The sequence below is a fragment of the Hirundo rustica genome, chromosome 20 (assembly GCF_015227805.2).
Source record: "Hirundo rustica isolate bHirRus1 chromosome 20, bHirRus1.pri.v3, whole genome shotgun sequence".
Classification (NCBI taxonomy): Eukaryota; Metazoa; Chordata; class Aves; order Passeriformes; family Hirundinidae; genus Hirundo; species Hirundo rustica.
In genome coordinates this window covers 5891768-5916618 of record NC_053469.1, presented here as the reverse complement: position 1 = coordinate 5916618, position 24851 = coordinate 5891768, and the positions used below count along the sequence as shown (strand labels likewise).

The 24851-nt window shown below is 58.6% G+C and overlaps 1 protein-coding gene across 4 annotated transcripts; it reads left to right on the top strand.

The window, feature by feature from the left end:
• The first annotated feature begins 95 nt into the window (after positions 1–95).
• On the top strand, positions 96–24286 carry SH2D3C (SH2 domain containing 3C). Of its 4 annotated transcripts, XM_040083358.1 has the most exons (12): positions 96–155; positions 2112–2766; positions 7274–7313; positions 17603–17731; positions 18024–18472; positions 20147–20271; positions 20519–21096; positions 21337–21452; positions 21618–21789; positions 22505–22616; positions 23240–23446; positions 23576–24286. In XM_040083358.1, exons 1-12 carry the CDS (start codon positions 116–118, stop codon positions 23749–23751), a joined length of 2799 nt encoding a protein of 932 aa, XP_039939292.1. In that variant the 5' UTR covers positions 96–115; the 3' UTR covers positions 23752–24286. The 4 variants fall into 4 exon arrangements, with proteins under 4 accessions (XP_039939292.1, XP_058279099.1, XP_039939294.1 ...); XM_058423116.1 differs by lacking the exons at positions 96–155; positions 2112–2766 and adding an exon at positions 3778–3906 and having other exon boundaries at positions 23243–23446; XM_040083360.2 differs by lacking the exons at positions 96–155; positions 2112–2766 and adding an exon at positions 3779–3906.
• The last annotated feature ends 565 nt before the right edge of the window (positions 24287–24851 follow it).

Below are 24851 nucleotides of genomic sequence, written 5' to 3'. Positions count from 1 at the left end.
GATGAGTGACTGCAGGGTGGTTGCGGGGGGGCAGGAAGGGAGGAGCGGGCAGGGAAAGGCTTCACAGTTTTATACTTGTCCCTCTCGGTCCCCACGGCCTCGGACCAGCGCGGCCATGGCCGAGGGCCAGAAGCGACGGGGCTTCAAGAAATTCAGTAAGTGGCCATGGGATGGGGTTGGGTGGGCAATGGGGTGCTCACCTGGACGTCTCGGTGGGTAGGAGGATGTGTGGGAGTTAGTGTGAGTGTGTGTTCACACGCTCCCCGGGTCATCCCATCCTGAGATGGGCTCATGCCTTCCAGAGATGTTTGGAGCTGTGACAGGCTTTGCTTTTGTTAGGAAACTCGTTGCGGTGAGAGTTTTTGGGGGTTTCCATCCACAGGGCTGGGTACTCACTCAGGAACTGGGTGCTGGGACTGGGACCAGTCTGCTGCAGCCCAGCCCCGTGCTGGATGCTGGGATGTGACCAGAGGGATGCACTGCAGGGTTTGGGGGGGTCTTCACTCCCTAAATCACACCTTTCAGGGTGCCTAGCTGGGGTACGAGCTGGTGCTGGGTGCTAGGGGTAGCTAGGACTCTCACCCCAGGGTGCTCCTGCAGCACAGGGACGGGGGTAACACAGGAGCCAGGGAGGGAGCCCGGGAGTGGATTCCCACTGCCTCTTCTGGGAGGAAGTGCTCGATACCCACCGGGAGTGAGCTCTGCACTTTCTCACAGACCTCGGCTTTCCCCTGGAGCCCCGGGGGGAGGCTGCAGTGGCCTTCACCCCATTCCCAGCGCTGGGCTGTGCTCTCTCGCATTCCTGCCGCGGGGCCGGCGCCAGACAGGGGCCAATCCCTCCGCTCCCCCGGGACCCCTCCGCTGGCCAAACCCGCGGCCCCATCCCAGCTGGGATTTTCCTTTGTGGTGGAGTGTTGGGGAAATGGAGAAAATGCCCAGTGCTGCCTTTCCCACCTCGCAGCAGCCCCAGGAGCGGCAGGTAGCAGAAGATGCTTGGACTCCAAGGGGATGTTTAGCACAAAGTAGTTTTGCCTCTAACTGCACTCAGGCCACGAGGTTTCTGCCTTTTTGGGATGCAGCCCCTTCACCCTGTCCAGCTGCAGGGATGCCCCGCAGAGCCCACGAGGCAGCTGGAGGTGGGAATCCGAAGGCTGAGCAGCTCCGGACACCCGGGTCCTTGCTCAGCACCTCTGCAACGTGTCGCTTCCTGCCCCAGCAAATCTGCAGTGCTTTGCAGAGCCCCAGGGCGGCATCAACATTGCAAAACCCCCGGTGGCACCCACAGCACTCGGGGCCAGCAGGGAAGCACTGCTCAACAGCACCGCGGCCACAGGCTCGCCCACCGTGTGTACTGACACCGGCACCGGCACCGGCGCCGGCTCCATCCAAGGCTGCGCTGCAGCAACACACAGAGCTGAGCTGGGGCTGAGGTGTGAAATGCAAAGCTGCCCGCCGGAGTTATAAATATTTCTCTGGCGAATATGTTCATGCTCAGCACTTGCAGGTGGCAGCTGTAGCTGGCGAGGGGCCGGGCGAGGAAGTGGGGAGGTTATCTCCCGCCCGCAGCAGCGCCCGTGGCTGGTTCCTGCTCCGCTGTGCTGGCGAGGCACACACATGTGGGCAGGTCACGTGTGTCCAGGACCCCCATTCCCTGGGGAGATGCCGTGTGTCCCATTCTTGCATCCTGCAGGGCTGCCCTGAGGCTGTGGGGATGGGCACAGCCCTGCCCAGAGTCCCCCGGAGGAAATAGGTAGGCAGAAATAATTTCTAGAGTTGCCTGCTTGCCAGGGTTGGGTGTTTGCTCCTCCCCTCAGCTGTGGTGGGAAGATGCAGCTGCTAGATTTGCCAGGGCACAGGAGACTTCTGCTTTCCGAGGGAGCAGGGCAGAGTTCCCAGGTACCCAGCAGAGATGCCTCAAGCAGCATCATATACACTGCAGACCATAGGAATGTCATGCCAAGCTGGGACTGCAGATGTGGGTGTAACTGGGTGACACCAGCCTGCAGAGTGCCCCATGCCCACCCCAACCCAGGACCAGGAGCTCTGGGACCCCCCATCACCGCACCGTGCCAGCAGCAACCCCACACTCATCACTCCTTTCTCCTTGCCAGTGTTATTCAAGTTCAAAGGCTTTGGGAGCCTGAGCAGCATCCCCCGCTCCTTCACCTTCCGGCGCGTCTCTGTGGCGCCCAGCTCTGCCGAGAGTCTCAAGCCACATCTCCCACCTTCCCACGGCTTCCTGGGAGAGCCCTTTGACAGCACCCAGGATGACCTCAACACCATGCCCAAGAGCCCTGGCCCCTACGCCCAGTCGTCAAACATGTACTCCCACATGGGCACCATGCCCAGGGTGAATCTGGGCAGGGCAGGGAAGAACCTGGGCAAAGACAAGAGTAGCCAGAACTGCTGGGAGAAACGGACTCCCAACAACAAAACCCCCCAGACAGCCCAGCTCCCCAGCCTCAGGTGCCTTGAGACATCCAGCACCCCTGGCCCAGACACAGGCTCATCCTCTGCTGCTGGACAAGCAGAGCAGGAGGAGGAAGAAGAAGCTGAACCTGGGGACACCCTGGAGGGAGCAATGGCCAGGACAGACCAGGAGCCTGTGGGAAATGTCTCCTGCCCTAGCACAGAGGCACCGAGCTCCAGCCTGGCTCCAAACCCCAGCCAAACCACAAGCCCTGACGCAGCAGCTGGAGCAGAGAGCACTGACGGGGATCTGCTGGAAAAGGGACAAGAGCATCCTGACAAGATCTCCACAGACAGGTATAGCCCTTGAGGTTTGCTCTGCCTTCTGCTATGACCCCCCTTTTTGCCCCTCCAGGGCAAGAGGAGGGGGCTGGGACAAGCCAGGGCCACTGCAATGTCCCCCCGTGCCCACAGTGCCAGCGGGATGCACCTGGCCAGTGGGACAGCACAGCTGGAGCACGGTCAGGTCAGCGGCTCCATGGGAACAAGGTTTCCTGTGGGATTTCTGCTCCCTCCTGTTTCCGGACGGGGTGGAAACGTCTCGCAGCCCCGCTCTGTCCCGGCATCTCTTTGTCCTGCGGCGGCTGTGTTCCAGCACCAGGATGTGCTGCTGCTGCGGAGAGCTCACAGCAGCACTGCTACCGCCTCCTCCGCCTCTCACTCTTTTCCATCCCCTCTATCCTCTCCCTCTCTGCCGAGCAGCACTGTCTCTCCCAAGGCACAGGGGCAAATCCTGAAGCCAGTCACTCTATCCCCATTTCATCACCTGCCAGTAAACCCCCACTCTGGGCACAAACCCCCCACCCCAGGCACGATCTCCTCCACCGGGGGAATTTGGAGATTCAGCCCTCTAAGATGATGGATGGATTTTTTTGGAGAGTTTTGACCGCAGAATCAAGCAGAGGGACTTTTATTCCCCAGCCCCATGGCATCGGGGCATAAGGGGCCAAATGCGACCCCAGCCCAGAAGGGTGTGCGGGACTGGGAACACAGGCAAAGGCGACTCCAAATTTCTCCTGAGAACATTTCTCCCCCCTTTCCCTGGCCTGACTCTCCACTCTGTGCACTCTGTGCACCTTGATGTCCCTGTTCCTCTTGCACCGCCCCGGGGCCGGGGGCTCCTTTTCCTGACACTGAGCCTTCGGGAGCTCCGGGTGGTCCCGGGAGCGGAGTGAGGAGGAGAAATCCGTGCCGGCGGTGAGAGTCGGGCTGTGCCGGCCACACATTCCTGCCGGCCCGAAGGGTGGGCCGGAGGAGGGCTGGGACGGGAAGGAGGAGGGTCCGCCACCGCCTTGCGCGCCCCGAAGTCCCGACGCTCAGTGCAAGGCGGGAGAGCGCGGGAGAGCTGCTCCCCATCCCCGAGCTGAGGCGCTTGCTGGATCCCGCAGGGCCGATGACAGCGCTGGGCAGGAGGTTTCCCACCCTGGGACAGGGCAGGTAAGGGGTTCTGGCCCCCCCGACCACCCCTCGCACCCCAGCGCAGCGGAGGGGATGGGGAGGGAGAGGCTGGGAAGGGGCTTTGCTTGGGGCGGGCGCAAAACTTGGACGCAGATGCCGGAGCCGAGCCGCTGCTCGGGTGCCGAGGCCCCCAGCCCCTGGTGGTGTTTTCCTCAGGGAAAGAGCTGCTGAAACCAAAGCAGACCCGGCGCCAGGGGCTGCGACTGGCTCGGGGAGCCAGGGGCTGGGAGGTTTTGGGGGGCTGGTGGCGCTGCCACATCCTTCGGTGAGCACAGAGCCCCAGCAGTGGCAGAGAGTCCCCGAGGAGGGAGCAGAGAGCTCAGCCAGACCCTCTGTCTCCCAGAAATTACTTAGATCCCAAGCCAGCGTGGCTGGGAGCCAAGCAGCAGTGGGGCATGGGTGGGTCACATGGGTGTCTTGAATCTGGGAAATGGGTTCCCAAAAAATGGGGGAAAAAATGTTTTTTTGCATCCCGTGAGGCTTCCCCGATGATGGGTGAAGCCTTGCTGCTTGCCAGGGAAACTGAGGCACGAGAGTGACCAGAGCAGGTCTTGGCATCGGGGTTATTTCAGCCCCTCCACACTGTAACCCAGAGCCCCTGCCACAGCCCCTGGCTCAGGGAGCGGCCGTCTGCCAGAGCCATCCCAAGGCCAGGCCCTGCTGTGGGGCGGGTGGGAGGAAGTGGGACCGGGATAATGCTGAGCCCCAGCCCTTCCTCCCGTGCAGGCACATCCCTGGGGATGGGGACAGTCTGTTCCTGCCAGGCCATGGCAGCAGCGTGTTCCCTGGTGGGGGGGAACAAATCTGGCCCTGAGGCATGTTTCCACCTGCCCCCCCAGAGTATTTCTAGGAAGGGCAGTCCTCAAGACAGGGTGGGCTGAGGATGCTTGAACACAGGAGGGCTTTCCTAGAATCAGGCCCGTGAGGGGGGAAATCGTGCTGCTGTGGGACAGGGAGTGGCATGCAGCCTGTGGAGCTGCTCAGGCAGTGGCTGTGACTCCAGCAGAGACACGCTGATGACGGGAGATGACCGCTGGCAGGTCACAGGGCGGACGTGACTCGGTTTCCCTGTGCGCGCGGCCGTGCGTGAGGCACGGGAAACGCCGCTTCCCGCAGGCTCTGCCTGACACTCCCTGCAGACCCTTCTGGCAGCGCTGCCAGCAAAAACCTCCCTAGAGGCAGCTCTACAGAGGGGAAACTGGGGCACAAGGTGTCCAGATTTGGTTCCCCTGGGGTACAGCCTGTACCAGTGTCCCAAGGAAAGCAGAGCCCAGGCTTCAAACCAGGGCTGGACCCACTGGATCCTCCTGGACTGTTCCCAGCAGCCAGCCTGGAGCTTGGCACATTTGCAAGTCATGGTGATGCCTCCCCGAGCCCAAAGGGAGCAGCCACCCCACCAACCCCCCACTCCCCAACACCACGGCCGTAGCTCTGGGTCCCGGCAGCTCAGCCACGGCCGCACTCCAAAGGCAGCCCTGGAATTTCTCCCAGGCGCTCGTCTACCCCCAAAAATGCCGTTTCCTCCAGGAATGTGCAGAACCAGGGGGGCTGCGGTCCCAGCTGCTGCCCTTCCCCAGCACAGGGGCCTCTCCTGCCTGGGCCCTCGCAGCGTCTCCCAGCTGCTCCCATGCTCCCGACTTCCTGCCCAGAGGCCCCCCGTCCTCCTGCCGGTTTTTCTCACGGCTCTAGCAGCACCAGGCAGCTCTGCAGCGTGTGAAGGGCAAACAGGCTGGAGAGGCAGCGCCGGGGTGGGCAGGCAGCCCGCAGCTGCCCAGGGGAGTCTGCATCCATCCCCGCTCCCAAATGCTCTGCTATTTTCTTCACCTCCAAAAAAATATGGGCTTGGTTTCCAGCCCTTTTTTCCCCCTCCCAAGCTGGACAACAGGGGATGCGGTTTATGCAGCGTGGGCTTGGAGAATCATGGAATTGTTAAAGTTGGAAAATACCACTGAGATTGAATCCAAACGGCAACCCTGCTATGTTCAGCACTAAACCGTGTCCTTAAATGCCGTGCGTGAGGCACGGGGAAACACCACTGCCCGCAGGCACTGCCTGACACTCCCTGCAGACCCCTCTGGCAGCACTGCCAGCCAAAACCTCCCTGGAGGCAGCTCTACAGAGGAGGAAACTGGGGCACAAGGTGCCCATCCACATGTTTTTTAAATACTTCCAAGGGTTCCATAAGTGGGAATTGTCTTCTGGAGGGCTGGACACTACAAGGGATTCATGTAGTCCCTGTCACAAACCACCGTAATGCCGTGGGGGATGTCCAGTGGAAAAATGTCTGGCAGTGGTTGCCTCTGGTTCCCTTTGGGGAAGCCACCAGGCACCACCTTCAACCTGGAGAAAGCCCACAGAGGAGGAATTTGGCTCCCCAGGGTTGCTACCAGAGTGAGTCTCAGGGAGAAGTTGTGTGCAGGACCCTCAGCAGTTCCCAGTATGTGTCTGACGAGGTGGCTCCTGGCAGGGAAGGGACATCCCAGGTCTATGATGACCTTGGATTTGGCTATTCCTTAGTTGCAGCTGCCTGTCCTGGTGTGGCAGCCTGCCATCCCCATGCCCCTGCTGCTGCCTTGTGCTCAGGCAGGCAAGCTTGGCAAACAGCGGGATCTCCATACTGAAGCTTGGCACTGGGGAGGCAACAGGTTCTGGATTCTGGTTAAAAGAAATCTGTATTTTTGTATTTTATTCTCAAAGATGAGACCTCAAGGTAGCACATCCCAGCTCAGGCTGTTACAGCCTTTCTCCTTTTGAACTCTCTGTTGTTCCCCTGGGACTCCTCCATACAGACACGTGCCTGGACCTATAAGAGCATGAAGAGCAGTCCCAGTCAGGACATCACAGTTCAGGCCCGGCTTTGGTGGGAGTTTGAATTCTGTAGGGTCGCACAAAGCCATAAAGTACAAAATGCTTGTCTGGGTGGCGTGTCCCAACAGCTGCCTAGTGGGAATGCAGCTCTGCCAGGGAACAGGACCCAGGGCCCCCCACCTTGGCATGCATCCCCCAGCACTGTGACCTGCGGGGACCCCAGCCTGGCTGCTGGGTCTCCCTGGTTCAGCTCACACGGTCCCAAGCCGATTTGGGGCGAGATCCTCTAAAAAGGCCTCATTCTCCCCTGATCGCATTAGGGAGGATAAGCCCTGTGCTGAGAGTGGGCACAGAGCAGGCAGGAACAGTGCTGGGGCCCTGGGAACCTCTCCCAGAACCATGTCCATGCTCTTGGCACCGTGGCAAGACAAGGGGCACAGACCCCAGCTCCCCGACCTGTGCCACCGCTGCCTTCGACCTGAATATCATGACTTACTGCTCTTTACTTATATATTTTTATTGTTCCTCTTCCTTTCAGCCACCACGATGGCCTGGAGTCTGGCAGTGAATACGTCAAGGTAAGACACGGAGCGTGATCACAGCCTGTCCCAGCTGGGTGCCAGGGGTGGAGAGGGGATGGTGGCCCTGAAACTGTCCAGGTCTTACACCAGCACGCTGCTCAGTTCTGTACCCCTCCTCCCCTCTGGACTCTTTCTTTGGCCGTGGAAGATATTTCTGGAAAGGCCAGGGAAGACAGAGGAGACACAAACCCTACGTGGTCGTCCCAATGCTGTTCCCGCAGGAGCTGCTTGCATTTCGTGTTCCCAGACACTTGTGAACGCCCACAGACGCAGCCTCCTCCCTCCGCCCCCACGTAAAGAAATGGAAGGGTTTGAGCCACTTTCGTGGCTGTCACATGAAAGTTGGTGTAAATCTCTCCAAATCTTTTGCTTATCCTCAGCAAACTATTAACATTCCTGAGGACTCTTCATGTCTGGCCAGAAATTCATTAGTGAGGCGCCTGGCTCTGGAGGAGAGCGGCCCTTTTGCAGGAGGCTGCTGGCACGATGGGGGCCAGGCAGGCACACAGGAGCGTGGCAGGGGTGCTGTGAGGTTTGGGCACAGAGCACCGAAACCCACTGAAGTGACAGGGTGGTCACTGCCATGCCATGGCCTTTGGGATGTTTGTTTAAGGAGAGCTGGAGCTTCCTGAGTCCAGTTGCCCAGTGGGGATCTAATCTAGTCTGCCACAGGGCAGATGGGGTTGTTGGGAAGTGACTTGAGGTGCCCAGCTTGTTGGGTGGTCTAATTAGCACAGAGCCCTGCACCTTCATCTTTTGGACTTGGGGCCTCTGGTGGTGGCTGTAGCCAGACGTGGAAATGTGGAAACCTCCTGTGGCAGCAACAACTGGCAAGCTTGGGAGAGAGCTGGCTGGACCCTGAGCTCATCTGCTGCTTCCAACAGGGGTCACCTCCCTCCCTGTGTGTCCATCCCTGGAGCTAATGAGGACCCCACATGCCGAGTGTGGCAGCTGGCAGCCCCCGGGCACTGGGGTCAGATGAGGTTTTTGACGTGTAGCAGAGCGATCCCACGGGTGGGATGTTCTCCTCTCTGCGCCCTTAAGCCATGTGGGACTGGCAGAATGGGAGCTCACAGGGCTGGAAGTGGGATGTGTGCCAGGACAACAAAGCTCTGACTGGGCGTATTGGCTCTGGCTGTGATGTAGTTCATTTTCCCCTGCAAAGCCAGTGCAGGGAAGGGCCCTGGTATGGGGACCTCGGGATGTGCAGAGAAACTCCTGCTCCCACAGAAAAGTCCCGTGAGGGCAAGGAGGGGTAAGGGGAGGAACAGAATGGTTTGAGGGGTTTTCTCTGGCACTGTCAGTGTGTGCACCCAGAGATGGACACATTTTACAGCTCATGATTTAATAGACAGAAAAAATACAGGTGGGGAGCAATGGATATGGCTCTGCCTTTGGGATCAAGCACTTTTTGGTGAGCCAGGAGAATTCCCTACCATCCAGTCAGATCCCAGATCTGAGCTATCTGCACTTTATTTCTCATCCATCCCCATGGTGTCCAGAAACAGCCCATGGGCTGTGATTTATATGCCATTTCTCTTTGGTCAGCAAAGCAACTGATGGCTGCAGTGACAGCAGCTATTTTAGTCAAATTAGTAATTATCTGGAGTGCGAGTGACCAGGATGACAGGGACACTCCAGCTGATCACAGGCGCTGTGCCTGGCTGGCAGCCCATGCAGCTGCAGGGTGCTCAGCACCCAGCAGTGCTCAGCCCCAGGTCCTGCAGGATTTAGGGTGGGAAAGAGGCTGCTGTGCCTGCCTTTGGAGCAAGGGAGGATGGGGCTGGGATCTGCCACTGCTCTGTGTAGCTGGGAGGGAAACAAGCAGGTGAAACACTGCTGAGGGATAAGGAAAGACAGGAAGAAAGGACCGGTGAAGGAGAGAGTCAGGAACAGGGAGAGGATGTGTTGCAAAGCCCTCATGAGCAAGGCAGGTCTGTGTCCAGGTGTGCACCCAGGATCTGCCAAACATCATCCCTTGAGCTCCAGCTGCAAAATGGCCAAGGCTGGTGCTCCTATCACCAAGCCTGGCCTCATTAGACATGCAACCGGGAGCTAGAGAGGGTTGGAAAGCCAGGATCAATAAGCACTTGGTAATTAATGTGCTTTAATAATAGCCTAAGGGCTGGTATTTCCAAGCTGCCTGGGGATCTGCACACCCAGCTCTCTGTTTCAACATCCCAGCCACCCCAGCTTTGCCCTTTGTGCAGGTGAAGGAGCTGTGGGAAGACATTACTCTTTGGGAGAGCAGCAACCAGTAAAGCTGTCACACGTCCTGTGAGAGCTCAGTCAGGGATTTTCAGCTTCCCTGTGAGGAGGGGCAGCACAGTCACAGCTGGAGGACTTCACCCTGCAGCACCCCACGAGGCTCCTGCTCACTTTTTGGTGACAGCCTCAATAGGAAACCATGGAGCCTGTCACAGGGGAGAAGCCCTGGCAGGAGGATGATTCACCATCGCATCTTTTTGGAGCAGCATGTCCCTGCACAGTGCCATCTGCTCTGTCCCTCAGCCCCAGGCAGGAGGCGAGGAGGAGAGTCCGTGCTCCCTGCCCATGCTGGTGGGGTTCCAGGCACCCATGAGACCTGCTGCCCCATGTTCCCTGCCTGCAGGCAGCCGGTGTGCTGCCACCAGTTCTCCCGTGCCTCAGCCCTGTCCTGCTGTTCAACCGTGCTGCTCCCCTGTCTCCTCTCTCCCCTGCAAAACCGGGGGCAGAGTGAGAGCCCGGCCAGCGCCTCTGAGCTCTTTGTTCTGCGCGGAAGAGCCGCTTGCTCAGGCAGGGACCTGTATCTCATCAGCCTCGGATGCTGTCTCCTTGCCTGGTAATGTGAGGGGCTCGTTTGAATTAATTAGCAGGAAGGCTGCAGGGTTCTGTGGTCGGTGGCAGCAGGAATACCTCTCCGAGGTCACAGCGTCGCCTGGGAGCCATGGGGCTCCTTGGGCCAGGACACGTTTTGCAGAGGGGAGGGTGAAAGCCCCGAAGCACGGCCAAATCCAGGCCGTGCAGTGCAGGGTAGATGTGGAAGGAAAACAGCAAGGTGTAGGTGGTCCCTGTCGCTGCCAGGGCTGGGGGAGCCCCTGCCTGTCTCCAGCACAGAGCTGCTGCTGGCAGTGGGTTCAGGCAGGGGTTTGGGGGATTTGTTCAAGAGTCAAGGCTGAAGCGATGCTTTGAGTCATCTGTGCTGCCTTGCACATCCCATACGTGATACTGTGGCCTTAATTAAACCGAAGCAGAGCCTTAATTAAACACAAGTCAGAGACAGCCTACACAGGAAGCAGGCAGCTGGATCCCTGCCGTGTGAGGTGGGCACTGGTGTATCCCCCAGAAAGGTATCGCCGTGTGGGAGTGAAGGAAGACAGGATGCGCAAGAGGGGACAAGGCTGCCCCTGACCCAGGGGCATCACTGGGGAGAGCAGGCAGATTTGGGATGGGGAGAAAAGGGGTGCTGGGTCTCTTCAGGATGTCTGATCCCCTCCGAGGAGCCAGTTTCTCTCAGAGCACCGGCAGCCAGGGGTGCTGTTTCCCCTCAGGGGTGTCTGTTTCCCTCTGAGGAGCTGAGTCACCTCAGAGGAACCAGCGCCACTCGGCACGGGCAGCCGGGGTGCGCGTTCCCTTCAGGAATGCCCGATGCCCTCGGAGTTGCCTGTTCTCTTCAGGGCACAGGCAGCCGGGGTGCCCGATGCCCTGAGGGATGCTGCTTCCCTTTGCAGCACAGGACTGGCGCTTCCCTTCAGGGGTTCCTGCTCCCCTCAGGGATGCCCGTTCCCTTTGCGACATGGGAGTGCCGGTTCCTCTCGGAGGAGCCGGTTCCCAGTTCCCCTCAGAGCACAGGCAGCCGGGGTGCCCGATCCCCTCAGGGATGCTTGTTCCCTTTGCGGCATGGGAGCGTAGGTTCCCCTCGGAGGAGCCGGTTCCCAGTTCCCCCTCAGGGCGCAGACAGCCGGGGCACCGCTTCCCCCCGAGGTGCCGCTTCCTCGGTTCCCCGGAGCCGAGGCGGCCCCCAGGGGCGGGCCGGGGCGGAGCCGCCGCACCGTGCCCGCCCCTCGCAGCCGACAAGGGATGAGGTAATCGGGGAAGCGGCTGAAATTGAAGCCCGGCGGCGGCGGAGGCAGCGGCGGTGCAGCCCGGGCCGGGGCAGCCCCCGCCGGGCGCGCCGCGCCATGACGGAGCGGTGCAGCCTCTGGAGCGCCCTGTCCGCGGCCGCCTGCTGCTTCTACCGCGGCTCCTTCATGCAGGTGCAGGTGAGCGGGGGCGGCGGTGGCACCGCACCGGGTGCCCTGCGCTCGGCGCGGAGCCCCCCTGGTGCCGCCGGGCAGCCGCACGCGTGGGGAAGGCGGCGGGGGCAGTGGGAGGGGAAGCGTACGGGAGACCCCCGGTCACGAACCCGCCGGGGGCTGTTTTGACCCCCGGGTGCAGCGCTGGAGAGTGGGGGAACCTCTCGGGGAGCCCCGCGGTGCCCCCGCTCGCACGAAGCTGGTGCGGGCAGCGCGCCGGCCGCGCTCAACGAGGCGGCAGCGAGCGCGGGGTGAGCCGAGCACCGGGTCGGGGGGCAGAGCTCGGCCCCCCTGCAGCCAGGGCCACGCAGCCGAAGCCACCGCATCCCCCCAGACCAGCGCTTTGACAGGCAGAAAAGTCTCTGCCGGGAGCCCTCACCTGCAGCAGACCTCATGAAGGGGAGCATTTAGCATCCCCCAAAAGGTGGCATGTGCCCCGAGCATCACTGAGCACAGGAGGGAGATCCAGCCCAGATGAACATGCAGCTTCTTGGCCCGGGTCTCCATCTCTGCGCTGCACTGCACAGGTCTGACTGGTGAGAGAAAGCTGAGATCCATCTGTCACCTGTCCTGTGATGGTTCCAGCACTGCCACTGTCTGGGCACAAGTGTAGGTGTCCTATTTTTGGCATTTGCACAAGGGGGGCATGGTGCTGGGAATTGGTTCCCTCATTTACTGAGTTTGAGAGCAAAGGTGTTTAGGACTGCAGGAGCCAAGCAGGCTCTGAAGCACGAGCTGTAGTGTACTGCAAGTTAGAAGGGAGCCAGCAGCCAAGAGAGCTGGCAGTCTTATCCAGTACTCCTGCTGAGCGAGGTAGGTGCCGGGCTTGAGAGATTATTCTGGGTAAGACGGAGCCCAGAAGCAGCATTTCAAGTCTTGTCATGACTGCGGCTGATCTCAGCGCAAAGCCAGGGATTTTGATTGCTGGTGGGGGCGAAGAGGGAAAAGCAGCAGGGCTTTTTCCAGTCATCCAAAGGCCACTGAACAACATGAGGACATGCCCTTGTGCTGCACATTGCAGGGGGTGAGCGGGTGCTTTTAGCCAGCTGCTGCCGGAACAAGGGAGGGACAGGTGAGCATCTGGCTCTCATGTGGGGATGTGAGAAAGGATGAAGGGGCACTCCATCCCAACCCCAGAAAGAGTTAAAAGTGAAGCCCTAAGTGCTCACCTGGCTCTGCCAGATCTTTCACCATCTATTTGTGTCCAAGCGTGCCCAGCAAACACACACTGAAGTCCCCATGAATGACTGGAGCACTTCCAGCTGACAGCCGCATCCCTGCTCACCGCCAATGGCGGTGCACCCAGCCTGGGAAGCACTGACATCATTTCTGGCCAATAGCAGCTCCGAAAAGGGATGCAGCAGCAGCCGCTGCCGCCGTCTTGGAGTGAGATAAGTAATATATAGATGGATGGAAATGTGTGTACACACACACCGTCACTGCATTGGAGACCTGCTCCCCCGGGGTGGCAGTAGCAGCACACGCCACCACCCCGCCACACGGCCTGGGGGGTTTGTCCCACCTTAGAGCACCCAGATGTTCCTGGCCATCAACCCCAGCTGCACCCCACCCCTGCCAGTGAGATAGAATTGCTCCAGAGCTGTCACAAAGGAGCACAGGCAAGGGGAGAGCAGACCATGAGGTTAGGCAGGACTAGTCCTAGGAAGGGCTTTGAACTCCAAAACAAAGATCTTGAGCCAAGATCTGCTTTCAGTGAGGACTAATGGAGATGTGACATAACCAAGTGATGCCTTCAGTCACCTATGGGGTGGACAGATAGGCTGATGCCTGCTCAGAGGCCATTTAGGTTCCTAGACTCATTGCAAGAGAGAACAGAGGAACAAGTGATTTCTTTTCCATATGGATATCAAGATCAGCAGGACAGACTGGCTCACAGCAGGACACACAGACTGAGAGCAAGCCCATAACAACCTGGGGATTGTTTGTGTTGGGATTTTCTCGTGGTCACGCAGGGTGGAGTAACCATTTTCGGGTGGTGCCTGGACTGGTAAGTGCAGCAGTCCTGCATCAGGCAGGCAGAATGGTTCCTGGGTTTGCTGTGATGCTCAGCAAGGATGTTTGCTCCAAAATACATCACTGAAGCAGCCCATTGCCAAATGTGGAGGAAGCAGAGAAGACCCCCTCATGCAAGTCTGTGGCTTTCCCCAGACACGTGTTTCCCAATGGCTTGTTACACCATTTCCTCACAATTCTGCTCCCCAGACCCCAGAGGTGCTCCAGCAGCCAGAGCAGGGGTGGAGAACTCCAGAAGGGGCTGGGATTTCCCTAGCAAGGGTCCCAGCACAGGGTAGGTAGGCAGCATGAGCAGGAGGGAGAGCAGATGTGCTTGGTGCCTTGGGGTTAGTCAGATGTTATCAGCAGGGTGGGGTGTGAGTACACCTTGCTCTCCAAGCTGACTTCATCCTCATCTGCAACTCCTCCAGGTTGGGAGGGGAGAGCAGGAAAGCAGTTTCATAAGATTGCCTCTGCCCAGATGGAAAGCCAAACGCCAGCCTTTGAAGCTCTCCTTAGAACAGGCAGTGACAGCTGCTGTTTGATACACACCACAGGCATCAGCACCCTCCATCCCTGCAGCTCTTGCCCTTCCATTATCAGTTCCAGTCCTTGCCATTCAGCTGGGAATCGCTTCCTCCATCAAGAAAGCAGCACAGAGAGTCAGGGAAGCAGGCAGGGATGGAGAGCCTCAGGAATTGCCTTCTCATGGCAGCTGCCCCATTGCACGGCTGCTGCAGAGGATTCCCCAGCCCCAGGACTGTGAAACAGCCCATCGGGGCACTCTCTCCAGCCGAGCCAGCTTGGCTGCTGGTTGGGATTCCTCAAGCAAAGCTTGGCATCATCTCTGGCAGATTTTGAGCTGGTTTGTCTGGTATGGCCGGTTTGGAGAACCACTCTAATCCCCATTTCTTCCCGCTCAGCTGGAAGATGCCGTGGGGTTCTTCATGCCGTATCCAAGCGCCATGCACTCCAGCCAGATGCTAATGGGAGTCCAGGCTTTTCCCCACACCCAACCCGCCAGCATGCGAGACCTCACACGGGGCCGTGCATCTTTAGACGTTCCCTTGGCACGGCCGAGAGCGCCAAGCGACGCCTTTTCATCGCGGCGCTCAGACATCCGCTTACACGCTCCTGACAGCGCCCGGCTGGCCCGCGCCGCCTCGCCAGGCCGTGCCATGCCAGGCCCTGCCAGCGCCTCGGCGCCTGGCCAGCTGGCAGCCCGCGAGCCGGGCTCCTTCGAGACACGCTCCCGACGGAGCGGGGGAAACTCGGGCGCTGCTGAAGGGCTCCGGAGGAAACACGGCCCTTCGCAGCACCAGGGGTCTTTCGCACCAAGGGTTTGTGGGGAGTTCTCTCACACAGGGGGAGGAGCAGGCAGGTGATTTTGGCAGCGTGTTGGAGTAGCGTGAGAGACTCACAACAAGGACCGGTGTCAGTTACATCATACTGAGGAAAAGGGCTCCCCATGATCAGTCTCATGCTGCCTCCCCAGCCAGTATAGCCTGACAGTCACTCCAAGCAGTGGCCTCTTGGTGGCCGTGCAAATCAGGTGGGATTTCACTACCCAGGCAAGGAGCCGAAGGGATTGTGATCTCCACATGTCTGGAGAAGGTGGGTTCGGACACTGTCTGCTCACAACTGGGCTTCCTCCCCCGTCTGCAAGGTGCAAAACCTTCCTTGCCTCTCCCAAACCTCCTGTTCTCTTGTGCTAGCTTAGCTCATGGCTCCTGGCATGGATGCCAGCCAGCTGCTGCCCAAATCAGGGCTTGGAGGCACCGGGCACTGCTCAGCTGGGCTTGTGTTTTTGTTACCCTGCACGTTTACATGGGGAGGATTTGGAGGAAAACCCAGATGTACAATGCTGAGCAGAACAGGCACTAATCCCTGCTCCAGGGGTGGTGGGGGGAGAGCTGTAATCCAAACTGCTCTCAGCTCCGCTCTGTCGATTTTCACCTGCACAGACGGCAGAGGTTCCTGGGGGGTCCCTTGATCCCCCAGAGTTTGGGGGGAACTGTGTCACAGAGAGGTTGCTGCAGTCAAGGGTCCCCCACCACCCCAGGGCCAAGCCAGGTCTGCTCCGTGGCAATGGATTTGTCACCATGGAAACAGGATCTGCTCGGCCTGGGCCCCCCAGGAGGCGGCCGGACCCCTGCAGCATCCGCAGGCTCCCATTTGTTTTCAATCGGGCTCAGCAGCACCGCGTGGCTTTGTCTCCAGGAGGGCCCAGAGCAGCAGCAAGTGCTCAGCTCCCTGCAGCCCTTGGTCAGGGGGGACAATCCACACATCCCTGCAGCTCCAGTCAACAGGACCCTCTCATAGGGAGAATAAACGTGGTTGGATGCGCAAATCAGAGTTCAATCCGTGCTGTTTTAATAGGCTGCTTCCACTCTCCCACCACCTTTGACTTGACAGGAATTGGGAAGGGAGGAATAAAGGCAGATCAAGATTGATGAGAGCAAGTCCTGGAGAGCACAGTCCAGTGCACAGGCCCTTTGCCACTGCCTCCTTCCGTCTCCCCAGGCTGGAGCAGGGTCCCCAGGACAGGATCTCTGCCTGGTTTGGGAATGAATGCAGCTACCAGGAGGGATGGAATATATCCTCTGGGGAAGGAGAGATATGGGGCCAGGGTCCTGCTGGGGGACTCCGTGTGGTCCCAAGAGCGCTGCAAGAACAATGGGTACAAGGCAGGACAGCAGCACAGTGCTCTACACTTTCCCTTGCTCACAATCAGCAGAGGAGCAGAGGGAATCAATACCGGACACAGAGGATGAGGCACTGGGCAGAGGTCAGCTCTAAGGCAAGTCCCTGAGGTGTTGGCATGGGGCTGCAGCCCCCTGTGCTCTGGGGAAGCAGCTGCCACACAAGGCCAGCCATGAGTGCCAGCCTGCTCCTCTGGCAGTACCAGAGCAGTGTCAGCAGGGCTTCAAGCCCATGCCTGTCCTGTGAGACAATTCCAGAATCCTGCCCCAACAGGCCCCAGGGAGCTGGGCCAGCCCTTGCTGCCTCCTTACAGCTGGCACTGCCACCAGAGGCGAGCCAGGCCACCCTCGTTCCTGGGAGCAGAGGAACAGGACACCCCAGTAGCCCCATCCAAGCTTCTTAGTCCATGGCAGTAGCACACATATCCCCCCTCAGGACAGCACCCTTCTGGGATATGGAGGGAACCCAGGAGTCTTGGCTCCCAGGCCCTGCTCCATCACACAGCTGTGATGTACCACAGCAGGATCACCTCAAAGCCACTGTGTCAAACAGGAGAACTGGCCTCATGTGAAGCACACAGGAACCCCAAACCTGTGCTCATGTCCCCAAACATCCACTGGCTTCACCATGGCAGCAGCTGCCCCCTGTGAATACTGGCCCAGCAGCAGGCAGGGAGAGAGGCAGGCAGGCTCCAGCCAACAGACACATGATGCCATCATCCGTTTTCTCTCCAGGGGAAAGGAGGGGGCAAATTGCATCCTCCAGGCTCAGGTGCACCAGTGCTGGTGAGAGCTAATTTCTAAAAGCTAATTTCGATGTAGAAGGTTCCCTTTTCATTTGTCATTACTATTTATGCTGCCATCAGGCTAAACACGGTGAGTTAACCCTTTGAAAGGAGAACTGTGGTAGATGTTTAAAGGAGGAGCAATAGTGCAGGCTTCCTTCTGAAAGAGTGCTTCTAATGGCAGTTCACCCCAGAGACGTTTAAGGGGTTTTCTCTTGCCTAACCGCACTCAGCTCTTAGTTGGGGCAGAGGGGCAGCACACCAGGCACAGGGTGGCCAGGCACAATAGGGACACGCCACCAGAAGACCCTCCAAGTGCTTCTGGTGCCAGGACCTGGCCATGGACAGGCACATTATCACATCCTTTGCCACAAGCAGTAATCCTCACACACAGCTGAGCCTTTGGGGACAGTTGTGCTCCTGGCAGGTGCCACAGTCCCCACATAGGGATCCTGCCAGCCCTTCCCTCCCCAGTCCCTGCACTGCCTGACACTCTGTCTTCTCCTGTACAGTTCTCCAAGGAGAAATACATTCTCGACTCGTCCCCAGAAAAGCTTCACAAGGAGCTGGAAGAGGAGCTGAAGCTGAGCAGCACCGACCTGCGCAGCCATGCTTGGTACCACGGCCGCATCCCCCGGGAGGTGAGATGGGGAAGGTGGGTGGCTCCGGGCACCCTTTGCTTCGAATGTTGTGGGAGAGCACGCTCTGAGGCCACACAGAACCACCAGCGTGTCCTCCTGGGAAACATCCGGTCCAGGGCTTCATTGGCTCTGAGCTGCCTGATTTTGCTGCAGCAAATTCCCTCTTGTGGCTCAGAGCTAGGGGCAAGGGGAACAACCAGTGCCCCAAATAACACCCCAGCAGAGCATCCACTCACGCCCTGTGGCCCATCCAGCGTGGCTGTGGCTGAGCTGTGCCCTGTGCCCCTGACAGGTGTCCGAGAGCCTCGTGCAGAGGAATGGCGACTTCCTCATCCGCGACTCGCTCACCAGCCTGGGTGACTACGTGCTGACGTGCCGCTGGCGCAACGAGCCGCTGCACTTCAAGATCAACAAGGTGACAGTCAAGTCCAGCGACAGCCGTACCCACGTCCAGTACCTCTTCGAGCAGGAGAGCTTTGATAACGTGCCCGCCCTCGTCCGCTTCTACGTGGGCAACCGCAAGGCAATCTCGGAGCAGAGCGGGGCCATCATCTACTGCCCCATCAACCGCACTTTCCCCCTGCGTTACCTGGAAGCCAGCTATGGGCTGGCCAACGGGAAGCATGGCGGCCCCCAGAGCCCCTCCACCCAGAAAGGGGGGCACATCAAGAGGAGGAGCATCACCATGACAGACGGTCTGACCGCAGACAAGATCACCAGGGCTGAGGGGTGCCCAACCAGGTGAGCATGCGGGCTCATCGCAGCTCAGCTAAGCAGAGGCTCAGCCTCAGGAATGAGGCAGGACATGCTCAGTCGCTGCTCTCTGGGTACAGGGTAGAGGCTGGGGATCAGGGGTGGAAGAGAGAGACCAGCAGAGGCATGGAGGGAAGAACCAGTACTCACCTGGAACTGGGGTTTTCTTCCAGGCTGGCTGCTGGCCATGCTGAGCTACCCCAGCAGACGCACAGCAAGCAGGCATGACTTTAGCATCGCAGGCCAGAAGCCAGAGGGTGTTTTACAATCACCCAGTCCAGGATTACTGGCATGTCAGGGCTTGTTAGAGCCATGGAGCTGAGCTTTCCCAGGCAAACGTGAGAGGAGAGTCAGTCCCAGACACGAAGACAGCACTTGTTGTTTGGTTTTGAATGGCCCTTTTAGTTTCAGCGCCCTTTCCATTCAGCATTTGCACGAAGTTACCGAGGCAGAGCTGAAAGCCTGATGGGCAGGAGGAGACCGATGGGTCTGGGCTGATGGAGTCTGCACAGACTCTGGATCACAGCCTTCACAAAGCTGAGCTGTTCACATTAACCTTGGCCAGCTGGGCTTTTCCAGAGGTGGAGGAGGAGACTTCCTTTGTATGGCTCACTCTTGGCAGTCCCAGGCTGCCCAGAGCCCTGCAGGGAAGGCAGGGCCACACATATCATCACATGCAGCAGCCAAGGGCAGACCCATCTACCCCTGCCTCCAGCAGGACACAGCCTGTTGTTAAGCCAAGCTGCTTTCTCACCACCCTGACCTTCTGAGCCCAAGGGCAGGGTGAGAACGGCACCAGCAGAAAACAGGCAACCAACTGTTATGGCTGGGAAAAGGAAAACACTCAGAATTCCAGAAGAGCGTATGTGTTTCCAGAAGAAGAGCCCAGATCCATCAGTCTTTCCTCATCACTCACATTTTCCCCAAATCCCTTATCACCATCACTGCTGTCCCATCCTCCTCCCACTGCTGAGGCACAGTGCTCAAGACCAAACACATCACAGCAGCCCAGCCCTCACCCACGGCAGGAAGGACAGTGAATTAACTCCTTGCAACCCTCCCTGCACTCAGCATCTTTTGCAGCACCACTGACACACAGTGTTTGCATCAGGCCACCGCTTGCTGCCCCACCGGCCCAAGACCTCGTTGCTTGCTATGTAACTTCCCAAGTCCCATTTCCAGGCACTTTCCAGCTCTCCTAAGCTTTGGGTCAGAGGAACAGTTCACCTAACCAGCTCAACACAGCTTCCAGGTAGAAATAGAGTAACACAGCGTTAGATACCACTTTGCAGCACAACCCTAGAAAACTACGGTCCATTACTTCTTTGCTAGATTCACTTCCCCACAGCACCCTGGAGTGGACCAAACTCATCCCATCCCAGGTTTGGCCTGGCATACTGTTGCATTGCTCTGCCCTCCTCTGTAGGACCAGGGTTCCTGCAGGCAGGTCTGTGATTTATGGGGGTCACTGGGTAGTGACCCCTTCTGCTCCCAGCTGCTGCAGGGACTACCCACTCACTGCTCTAGCTGAACTTGTTGTGGGGAGTTCTGGAAGGAGGTGATGATCCAAGGGAAGTGTTGGGGCAGCAACATTCCAGCCCCTCTGTGCTTGCCCAGGCCCTGCTTTAAGGGACTAACCTGTGCCCTCTGCCCCCTCCCCAGCGTGTCCCTGCCCCACCACAGAGACATCATTCGCAACTGTGCTGTCAGCGTGGACCAGATCCAAGACCTGCACTCCCCGATGTCCCCCATCTCTGAGAACCCAGCATCACCTGCCTACAGCACAGGTAAGCATTGCCCCTCCATCCCTCCGGGGACAGTGGATCCGCCTGGACTTGGCACTGCTGTGATGCAGGGACATGAGGAGAGGGACCTTAGGGAAGGACTTCAGCCCAGTCCTCGACTGCATCATTGTGCAGCTGTCCTGGGACCAGGTTTTCCCTGTGCTCCTTGTCCCTGGGCTGCTGCATCTGCATCTGCACATACATGTGTGCATCTTCAGGCTTTGATAAGTGTCTCCTCTGCTCCCTACAGTCACACGGCTAAAGCCACATGCCTGCCAAGCATCTGGAATCACTCCAGCCTCTCCAGTCATAAGGAGGTCCAGCGAACCCCAACTGTGCCATGGCAACAACAGCAAACCTCTTCCAGACCCTGCCCACAGCTCCCATTCGACTCCCTGCCATGGGTACGCCCGTGCCTCCCCCTCTCCCTCCGTGAGCAGCTACAGCGACCCGGACACGGGGCACTACTGCCAGCTGCACCCCACCTCGCCCATCAGCAGGGACCGGCCAGCCCACGACACCAAGCAGCTACCAACAAAGAGCTACGTGGAGAGGCTAAAGGTGGAGGAAGGACAGAGAGGGACTGTGGAGAACAGCTCTGGGGAAGCAGAGGCAGGGCAGAGGCTGAAAGCAGAGCTGGACTACACGGGCTTTGTGCCCCCCACCATGGAAAAAACCTCCTCCTTCAACCCTGCTGCCTTCCAGTCCCTGCTCATCCCCCTGGATAACAAACCTCTGGAGATGACTGTGCTAAAGAAAGTCAAAGAGCTGCTGGCAGAGGTGGACGTGAAGACACTGGCCAAACACATCACCAAAGTGGACTGCCTGGTATGGCCAGGGCCCGGAGGGAGGGATGGGCACTGCTGCCCTCCGATTGATCTGGGCTGGCAGGGATCAGCGCATCCCTGAACATCCGACAGCCCCTGAGTATTGGAGCATCCCTGCTGGGCTCTGCCGTGGTGTATCAGCCCGGGCAGGCAGAGGGTGGGCTGGGCAAGAGGCTGCCCGGGACACTTCAGCCTCTCCTCAATTAACAAAGGTCTAATCAACTTTCACCTTCCTTGCCAGGTCGCCCGGATATTGGGTGTGACAGTGGAGATGCAGCGGCTCATGGGGGTGAGCTCTGGCATGGAGCTGCTCACCCTTCCCCACGGCCACCAGCTCCGCCTGGACCTGCTGGAACGGTACGGCACAGCGTGGCCAAGATGAGCCCACCGGGCTGCCCTGCACGGCCTGGTCCAGGGTGTTCCCAGCCTAGCACAGGGGAGGGGAGAGGAGGAGCCCTGTCTTAGCCCCCAGAGCATCCCCCTCCCTGTGCTGACCCCGCTCTGTGTCTTGCCCCTTGGCAGGTTTCACACCATGTCCATCATGATCGCTGTGGACATCTTGGGCTGCACAGGCAGCACGGAGGAGCGGGCAGCCCTACTCCACAAAACCATCCAGCTGGCTGCCGAGCTGAAGAGCACCATGGGGAACATGTTCAGTTTTGCAGCTGTAATGAGCGCCCTGGAAATGACACAGGTACACAGGGACAGTCCTTTAGTCCTCATGGCCTGGGCTCTGCCCCTTGCTCCAAGTGCATCCTTCTCCCCGTGTCCTGCAGGGTCCAAGAGTCATTGGGATGGGTGAAAGGGGAAAATACCCCGGGTAGGAGGCATGGGGCCACATCCGCTGGGATGCAAGCAGGGAAGGGGAAGAGCCATCCCCTCCACGGAGCAGACAGCCTAGTCCCGCCAGGATCCAATTGTTTTTCGGTGGTTGGGCTTTTTGTTTTGCGCTGGGCTGTGTTCCTGGGAGGAAATGAATCTGCCCTCCGGTACAATACAAATCAGTCTCAAGGCTGTGGCAGCAGCGTCTCCGGGCCACACTGCTCCCTTTGGAAGATGAAAGGAGATTAAAATTCAATTTTAAATCGAGCCCAGCTGGGAAGTCTTGCTTCCTGCCTTGCACAAAGGAGGTGGAATGGCTGCCCCCTCCCTGCATCTCATCTTCAAGGCGGCTGTGACACAGGGAAGTTGCTGTCCTGGGGCACAGGCAGGGGGAGAAATCCTAAGCCCAGCCTCAATGCCAGAGCTGTGCCGTGTCTGGCCATGAGCACTGGTGGAGGAGGCTGTTTTCGGGAGCAGCAGGCACTGTTGTGTGCAAGGCTGGGGACTGTGGCACCAGGGTCAGGCTGTTCTGGTGCCTGGAAGCTGTGCTGCCCCCAGCACCTTCTACCTGCCCCATCTCCTTTCAGATCGCCCGGCTGGAGCAGACCTGGATGGTGCTGCGGCAGCGGCACACAGAGGGTGCAATCCTCTATGAGAAGAAGCTTAAGCCATTCCTGAAGAACCTGAATGAAGGGAAAGGTAACAGGAGCAACTCCCCTTTGTCTCACTTGCCTTCTCCTTCCCACTTTTGTCTGGTCACTGTTTGAGAGCTCTGACCCTCTCCCAGCTAGTGCCAGACACCCTCTGGCTGCTGAACCACCCCAGCACTCAGCAGAGCCCGTCTGGCCTTGTTTGCCCCTTCCTTCCCAAGGAAGTGTTTCATAACTAAATAAACCCAGCAGCTGAGCCAAACCGTCGTGCTCGCATGGCGGTGAGTGCCAAACCAAGGCACGGGGCAGCCGGATGGAAAGATGAAAATGCATGTGTCTCTAATGCCTGGTGCCCTGTGGTCTGCAAACATGCTCCTCATTGCAGCCCCAGGAAATGCAGCCTGAGCATGGCTGTCAGCTTTCCCTTCCCAGCACAGCCAGAAACCCTGGCTGGGAGGAGCTGGTGTTGGACAAGGCAATGGCCCCAGGCACAGTGATGGAATAGACAGAGCAGCTGCTGTGTCCAGCTGAGCCTTAAAGCCTCTCCTGGGAGCACGGTGGCAGCCTGGTGTCACGGCAGCCTTTGGCCACATGAGCACTCCACAGGGAGATGGGGAGGGCCACGCAGGGTCACGGGGCCATGCGGGGTCCTAAGAGTGCCTCTCTCCCCAGAAGGGCCGCCGCTGACCAACACCACCTTTCCCCACATCATACCCCTTGTGACTCTCCTGGAGCGGAACGAGGCTCTGATGGAAAGCCCCGAGCCCTGGGAGGCCATCGACAGCGGCGTGGAGGTGGTCATGGCCCACCTGGAGGCAGCACGGATGGTGGCTCACCATGGTGGCCTCTACCACACCAATGCCGAGGTGAAGCTGCAGGGTAAGCAGTAGGGACAGCAGAGCCCCTTTCCCTCTGCCACATTCCCAGTGTGCAGCTCCAGCAATGGGATGAAGCATCCCACGGGTGCAGGGGATCCCATCCCAGGGAACTGACTCTTCCCTCTTGCAGGTTTCCAGGGCAAAGCGGAGCTGCTGGAAGTGTTCAGCACCGAGTTCCAGCTGCGACTGCTCTGGGGCAGCCGTGGGGCTGAGAGCAGCCAGGCTGAGCGCTATGAGAAGTTCGACAAGGTCCTCACTGCTCTGTCCCACAAGCTGGAGCCAGCGGTGCGCTTCAGTGAGCTGTAAACACCCCCAGGCCCTCGGAGACCCCAGCTCCCAGCCTGCGTCCCACCAGGGGCTGTGGGGCAAGGGAACGGACCAGGCGCCCAGCATCAGGAGAAGGAGAGACAGCCCAGAAAGGCACTGAGGCACAGGTCGGCAATTTTGATATGAAGAGGAGGAAAAGCAGCCACCTCAAATCTACCACCCACCTCTCCAGGACACAACAAGCCAGGGGTCCACACTGCTACTCTGAAGAGTGGGGACAGTGTCTGGGCAGGCCAGCACAGGCCTCCACACCCAGCCCTGCTGAGGTCCATGACTACATGGTGCCCCTCACCTCACCCTTTGGTTTTGTTTTTTCCCATCTCTGTCATGCCCACAGCTGCTGGATTCCGTGTGTAAATATATTTTCACGATCACTTCTTGATGTACAGATTTGTGAAGGATGGTCCTTGTTGTAAATAATTAGGCTTATTCATTTTGTCATGTAAATACATGTACATATCTCATGGGTTTGGTTCTTACATACAATAAACTTTTATCCTGTTCCTCGAGGGGACCTCCTGTCCTGTGGGTGTCCTTTAAAGGAGCCCCCTGGGGGAGCAGAACAGGGGGAGGGCTGATGGGGGGAACCACCATGCTGAACCCGGCCCCGCCTGGCCCCAGAGCCCACGGTGGCCCAGTGACAGCCCTTCTGAGGGGGGTTGTGTGATGTCACAGAATCACAGAATGGTGCAGGTTGGAAGGGACCACAGTGGATCATCTGGTCCCACTTCCCTGCGGACTCCACGCACTCTGTGGACAATCTGTTCCAGTGCACGGTCACTGCATGGTAAAGAAGTTTATCTTTGTGTTCAGGCGGAACTTCCTGGGCATCAGTTTCTACCCATTGTCTCTTGTCCTCAGCACCACTGAGCAGAGCCTGGTCCATCTTCTTGGCAACCTCCTTAGATAGATAGATAGATAGATAGATAGATAGATAGATAGATAGATAGATAGATAGATAGATAGATAGATAGATAAGATAGATAAAGCTGAGCAGAGATGCAGGATCACCTCTCTGACCAGCTGGCAATACTCTTCCTAATCTACCACAGGTTATCTCTGGCATTGTTGGCCCTCAG